The sequence below is a fragment of the Macadamia integrifolia genome, unplaced genomic scaffold (assembly GCF_013358625.1).
Source record: "Macadamia integrifolia cultivar HAES 741 unplaced genomic scaffold, SCU_Mint_v3 scaffold_110A, whole genome shotgun sequence".
NCBI lineage: Eukaryota > Viridiplantae > Streptophyta > Magnoliopsida > Proteales > Proteaceae > Macadamia > Macadamia integrifolia.
In genome coordinates, this window is record NW_024870616.1 from 42,895 (window position 1) to 50,159 (window position 7,265).

At 38.3% G+C, this 7,265-nt stretch overlaps 2 protein-coding genes across 2 annotated transcripts in view; one reads left to right on the plus strand and one right to left on the minus strand.

Annotated features, from left to right (window-relative positions):
* LOC122070785 overlaps positions 1–359 on the plus strand; it is a gene marked incomplete at its 5' end in the record, with an annotated part of 3,190 nt that extends 2,831 nt beyond the window's left edge. The window contains 1 exon segment of the mRNA XM_042634987.1: positions 164–359.
* A 1,132-nt stretch (positions 360–1,491) lies between these two features.
* Positions 1,492–1,920, minus strand: LOC122070783 (uncharacterized mitochondrial protein AtMg00810-like). Its single transcript, XM_042634984.1, has 2 exons — positions 1,727–1,920; positions 1,492–1,618 (listed from the first exon to the last, which is right to left on the minus strand). Exons 1-2 carry the CDS (start codon positions 1,918–1,920, stop codon positions 1,492–1,494), a joined length of 321 nt encoding a protein of 106 aa, XP_042490918.1.
* Between the last annotated feature and the right edge of the window lie 5,345 nt (positions 1,921–7,265).

Here is a 7,265-nt window from a genome sequence, read left to right on the forward strand (position 1 = left end):
CCCCCCCCCCCCTTTAATGTTCCTGCTATGAAACAATTCCATTAAAAGATGATATCCGAATTGAATTCTCTATGTTCAATGGTTGTTTCTCTTTGCATTGATTGGACTCTGTTACTCTGTTCCGTATTTTGTTATAACAATGAAACGATAATATCTTTGGGCAGTTAGAGAAGAAATCGCAGTGAGATGTGGGACGAAGATGAGTATTGACGTGGACTGGAATAGTTTAGTATTGATGCAGCATGGAGGACTAGCTCCCAGAGGCCCACCTTGGGCAGCATTCGTCGGGATATGATGTATGTAAAGAATGTCAATAATTGGTTTGCAGTGCAATGGAAGTGTGTTTCTTTAATTTAAAAGACTTATCAAGCCCAAGCGTGACAATCACGCCCAATTCCAAAATAAGAATTCCAGGACAGATAACAACTGTTTGGCTCGGTGCGCTAAAAAGCCTATGCTCACCGAGAGGTCTCGGGTTAAAGTTGCAACCTATTGACAAGTGGGAAAAGAGTAAATAATCCATGTTTCATAGGATATAGGAAGGCCGAAGGTGTTCAATCTGAGCGTGTGACAATCTTATGATTAATTGACTCTACACATTCGCCTGAATGTATATTTAAGGTGCCAATAGTTAGTCCCCCTTTTTGCCAATTAAAGGATGAAGAGGGGTATATTTAAAAACAAAAGCGATAGGTGTTTGCACATGAGATGGTGAACGTATGTGCAATGGATCCATTCTCAAGAAGTCCATCTTGTATCAACAGCTGTGGTTGAATCACAAGATAAGAGAAAAGCTTTGTATCAAGGAAAGTATAATTTTTACTCCCTTTTGTACGGATCAAGGGTTAAGATACCAGAACCGGTCTTGGAATTGGAGTCATTGGATAGGGTTGATACTCGATTTGATCCTGATTTCGATCCGAATCGGATAAACCTTTGGTTATTGTGAGTAAATCTAAATGAGAGAGAGAGAGAGAGAGAGAGAGAGAGAGAGAGAGATGAAAGATGGAGTGCCATTTCATCGTCCCATCCATTATATTTATATATAAATTGGGATAGAATTATAACATGAAGAGGAAAAGGAATTTTTTTTTTTTTTTTTGGGTAAAGGAGAAGGAAACTTGGGCGGAATAAGAAATCTTAACATAGAAAACCCCATGGTATGGAGGTGCATAGACCTCCAAACTTTAAACATTCTTTAATACTCCGCTTCAAGTTGGAGTATATATGTCTTATATGCTTGGAACAACCATGAAGAAATGCAGGTCGAAACAAAGCCTTAAGTTGAATTTTGAAGTTGACAAATGGAATTGAAATAAGCTTTTGCGTAATTGCATTTCTCACAAATTGATAATCAACCTCAATATGTTTAGTTCATTAATGAAATACTGGATTGGTTGCAATATAGAATGTATCTTGATTATCACAATACATTGTCATTGGTTGAGAAACTAAGAACCCAAACCTGTGTAGTAGAGACTTAACCACAAATCAAGTCGTAGTATGGGCCATAGCTATGTACTCAGCTTCAACATTAACTCTAGCCACAATAATCTGCTTCCTACTTTGCCAAGAGACAATATTACCACCAAGAAAAGTACAATATCCAGTGGTTGACCTATGATCATTGGCAGCACCAGCCTAATCAGCATCAGAGTACCCTACAATTTCGGTATGGCCATGATGACAGTAGATAAGACTTTTGCTAGGAGCACTTTTAAGATACCTTAGAATATGACAATCAACATCCCAATGAGCATGCTTAGGACTTCCCATAAATTGACCGATGACTCCAACGGCAGAGGAAATATCTGACCGAGTGACAATCAAATAGATTAGCTTTCCTACAAGTCCTCTGTACTGATGTTTATCAGCAAAATCTTCACCATCATACACACCAAGTTTCAAGTTCGAATCCATAGGGTCGTTAACAGGTTTACAATGTAGCATACCTATTTCAGAGGGAAGATCCTAGAACATACTTTCGATCAGATAGACTGACACCTTTCTTCCAAAAAATACCTGAGGACTCATAGGTCCTTTATCTAAAAATGTTGATGAAGATAGACCTTAACCTCTTCAATGCTAGAAGGATCATTACCTGAAATTATAATATCATCAACATATACAACAAGGACCACAACCTTTTTTCGTAAAGAAAAAAGGGTGCTTCATAGTCGTGATCATAGTCCCCCGGACAAGCCCCCATATGGTAAGCAGCGCTTCCACAGGACAAATGGGAGATAGTGGGCTTGCCAAGATTTGAACCCACAACCAACTGACTGGAGCGGTGATGGGTTGAGGGCATTTTCACCACAAGGATCACAACCTTGTTTCCCCGATGATGAACAAACACAAAGTGATCAGAGAAGCATCAAATGATCCCATGTCTTATTTATTTATTTTTTTTGTTAACCAAGGTGTCCGGGCCAGCTTACGCGCACCTCGACTTATCCTCGAGGAGACTAGAACAACAACCCACCGCCATGATCTCCACTTAAATCGCAGATGTATAGATTGGGAATCGAACCTGAGACTGTGCGCCTAATCCACACAATCTGGGCAACCCACAGGTGGGTACAAAATAAATAAGAAAACACACACACACACTCACACAATGTATACAACAGGGTTTGATCCCATGACCTCCTCCCTTGGGTGTCGGCTCCACAAGCCGAAGCTACCACCACTAGGCTATCCCATATCCACCAAGCACTTGACTAAATTTATCAAACCAGGCATGCAGAAATAGTTTCAGCCCATATATAGCTTTGTGAAGACGACATACCTTAGATACATTCTCCCCTTGAGTATCAATTTGAAAAAAAGGCCAATAAAGGTTCACAACTAAGAAAATAAGAACTCGAATAGAATTAAGGCATGCCACCAGAGAAAAAAATCTCAAAATAATCAACACCATAAGTCTGAATAAAGCCTTTTGCAACCAACCGGGCTTTTAGGCATTCAACGGAACCATCTGGAACTGTGTGCACCCAATGACACTGTACAAGCTCCTTCCCTTAGGGAAAGTCAATTAGAGTCCAACTCTGACGACCAAACAAGGCATTGATCTCTGTGTCCATAGCCACTACCAGATTAAGATAAAGCCTCTTGATCAGTCATAGGAATGGAGGTAGTAGATATAGATAAGGGAAGGTAAAGAAGAGGAAGTGAGATAGAAACTTAATCCTCAACAGGGTAAGTAGTTGGAGCTTTATGAGAGCGGGTACCTTTGCGAAGAGTGATGGGTAAGTCAAGAGATGGAGGATCCCTAGGCATGGTGTCGGATGAAGTAGAGGGCAGAGGGCAGTTGTGAAGGAGCATATTGGGCATGGCCTTGGGACAACACTTGCATACCTGCAACTACTTAGTTGGAGGACATTCAGAAGAAGAGTCAGTACATGAAATAAATATTGGAAGTGGTGGAGCTATGAAGAAATTATCATTTAACTGAGAACTCTCAGTAGAGAAGTACCGTGTAGATTCAAAGAAAGTCACATGATCACTAAAAAAATATTTACAAGTAATAGGATCAAAACATCTATAACCCTTTTGAGTGTGAGCATAACCAAGAAACACACACTTGGTCATACGAGGGGTCAACTTATCAATGTGGGGCCCGGAAGTTTTGAACAAAACAAACATAACTAAACACCCGAGGAGGCAATCCAAATAGATGAGCATTAGGAGAAGGGTAATTTATAGTGCCACCCCCTAGAGAATACCATAATTATAAAAACACCCCCTTTGTTTCACCAAATTAGACTCAGACCCCCTACCGTCAACCACTGTTAAGGAATACTATGAAATGACATTTTTGCCCTTATGAGTAAAATACTAATAAGTTACTGATTTTCATTATCCCAAAAATACCCCTCTGTATCATTTTACTATTTCATTCTCCTTCTGTCCATACTTGCGACCAAGGGTTCAGACAAGTACTGTTAATTCCGTCGCGGGCGAATATTTTTCCTTTTGTCTCCAGTAAGAAATGCACTTCCCATCACTGCCACCTTAGGTTGCCGGCGAGAAGGTTTTTTTTGTTTCTTCTCTATTTTTCCTTACCGTGTCGCTTGGCCATCTTCTCCTTTCATCTCCTTTCGTCTCCGGTAGGAAATTGAATAGATTAGTTGTATCAAATAAAAAAAAAATGCCAGGATTTTTCTTCTCTTCTTCTTGTCTTCTAAGCATAGTCTGGTCTGGAATTTTTATAAATAGGTTCCTAATCATATCAGTGCAATGAACTGCTAGAATAACATTTTGCCTAGATTTATGTTTTCTCAACTCCATTACTTCTCATCATCAAACAAGACAGACATCAATACAAATTCTGAAACAAAGAGGTAATTGATTAAGCTCCTTTTATGGATTTCTAAACAAACCAATAAAGATTACCACTGGTTATCCTAACCAAAGTGTTGTATTTGTAGATTGGCAGTAGTTACAGGAGCCAATAAAGGGCTTGGATTGGAGATATGTTGCCAGTTAGCTTCATAGGTTGGAACACTTGGTCTGGTTCATCTATCATTGCGGAAGTGGCGGTGGTGGAGGCGGAGGTGCAAAGAGGCCTAATCCCCAGAAAAACCCTAGTCAGTGATCTTCTGGCAAGTGGGCACCTCGCTCCATAGAAGAGAGATCGGGCGACAAGATTAGAGGAGAATGAGAGGCTTAGTAGTGTCCTTCCCGTACCTCCTCCCATGGCTGCTGGAGCCTGCTATAATGACTAACATAAACAATCACAATTGACGCTGCTGCTACTCTGAATGTATGTCAGTGGTCCAACCATTGAGATTTGGGAGAAAGAAATATTAACTTATTGCAAGGATATTTTTGGTACTTCGTATTTTATAAGGGAATTTTGGTATTTAAAATAAAATATAATTGCTGACGCCAGCGAATAAGGTATATTCTTTAACAGTGACTGACGGTAGGGGGTCTGAGTCTAATTTGGTGAAACAAAGGGGGTTTTCTTATAATTGTGGCATTCTCCAAGGGGTGGCGTTGTAAATTACCCTTAGGAGAAACAATAGAGAACGGAGAACTATTATCAAGAACCACTGATGATATAAGATTTATCAAATAACAAGAAAGAAGAACCGCATCACTCTATAAATATTTTGGAACATTCATATGAAACATCAAAGAATGGGCTATCTCTAGCAAGTGTTTTTTTTTTTCTCGTTTAGGAACACCATTTTGTGGAGGAGTATACAAGCAACTAGTTTGATTTATCATGCCATGGGTAGAGCGAAATTTAGATATCTCATGTTGAGCATATTCTAAAGCATTATCGGAACGAAAAATTTTAATCTATACATCATATTGAGATTTAATCTCAGAATAAAACTGTTTAAGAATGGGTAAAAATCCAGTACGATCCTTCAACATATATAGCTAAGTTTGACAAAAATGATAATCAACAAAGGTCACAAAATAAATAAAGCCTAAGTGACTCTTGTCATGACATGAACCACATATGTCAGAATGCAATAAGAAAAATAAAGGACTATGAGGAGCATCAAGAGAGGGGAATAAGGTAGGTACGATAATGCTTCCCAAGCTTACATGCTTCACATCCGAGACATGAAATTTTCTTGCAACTAGGAACCATCTATTGAAGCCTAAAAAGGGAAAGATGTCATAATCAAAAATGTTGTTGAAGAGGAGAAATAGCAGATGAGGTAGCAGAAGCAACTGAAGCAGTAGAATCATCAAAGTAGTAGAGGTCATTCTTCTCACATGCTCCATCAATCGTCTTCCTTGTCTGGAGATCCTGAAAAACACACCAGGTAGGATAAAAGGTAACAAAACAATTTAAATATTTAGTTAACTAACTAACATGCATAAGATGAAAGGGTAATTTAGGAACATGAAGAACATATGTTAATCAAGGAAATGATGGTAACATTACAGACCCAGAGGCAATCACATTAATAGAGGAGCCATTGGCAAGAATGACCCTAAAAGGATTTGTAATCTTCTGAGTTGAAGAAAGAATGTGAGACTTACTAGTCATATGGGTGGATGCCCATGAATCAATTATCTATGAATTAATTGAGGTGGTAGTCAACAAGGCAGTTGTACCTAAGTAAGCCAGGTGGCTGCGGAAGAAGAAGCACTGGTGGAATGTTGAAGGTTCTGAAGAAGCTTAAGAATTTAGTTATAATCATAACGAGACCCAGAATTGGATGAGGAAGTGCCTAATGGAGATGCAATGTTGGTGTCGTTAGAAGTCACCTTCTCAAAATTACCATCAGAAATAGCAGTATTGGCTAATTGTGAAGCCCAATCTAGTTTATCATATTTTTCCTAATAAGTATCAATAATGTAATTTAACTTTTCACAAAACAAGCATTGTCGGATGGGTTGGTCACTCTGTTGTCCATATGTACTATGATTTCCATGACCACGGTCACCCCATAAGCCATGCCCTCTCCTAGAGGAATTTGAGCCACAACCACGACCTACAACAAATACAGAACTATCTTTACGAGAGGCACCATGGCAGAAAGGTGTAACAATACGTTAAAGATGTGCAAAACCTCATTAAGGAGGTTTCTTCTTCTAACAATGTAAAAACTTGGATGTTGATGACTCAAGTGATGATGGTAATGATGTCTTGCCAAATGGAATTCTATGTGTTTGTGTGATTTAAAAATATTTTGTAGTTAATTTTGTTAGATTTAATATATGAATGGTTTTTCTTTTCTTTTTTTCCTATTTCTAAGGATGGACTTATATGTGTTTAATGTGAGTTGTTATTTATGACAATTACTATGTATAAGAAATACAATAGGGATTCCAATGAAGATTTTCATTGTTACCACTTATTATAATTAGATGTGTATATCATCATTTGGAGCATAATGAACATATTAATTATGACAATTATAATAAGACCGAAAATGACAATGATGCTAGTCCTTAAATCACAAGACAATCTATGCAAATGTGAAGAATCATGGGCTATGCCGGATATTTAAAATGCTAGGCCCAAATAAACATCCAAAAAGGGTTCGAAGACTATTCCATATGTCTAGAGAGCATTTTCACTAGGTTGGTGGCTATATTAAAAGGAAAAGGTTTAATGACAAACACAAATAACACAACGTTGGAAGAATAATAATCAATTGGCATATTAGTGATAGCACATAATGTATGAAATCATCCAAGAAATGTTTCAGCATTCAAGTGGAACAATGAGTTGTCACTTCCACAATGTATTGCAAGCATTATGAACCTTTGGTAGAGAGATGGTACTAGCA

Coding starts and splice junctions, on each gene's coding strand:
- LOC122070783 (XM_042634984.1), bottom strand. CDS start 1,920: ATGGATTCGAACTTGAAACTTGGTGTGTATGATGGTGAAGATTTTGCT. Junction 1,619..1,726: donor GTTGATTGTCATATTCTAAG/GTATCTTAAAAG, acceptor CAATGATCATAG/GTCAACCACTGGATATTGTA.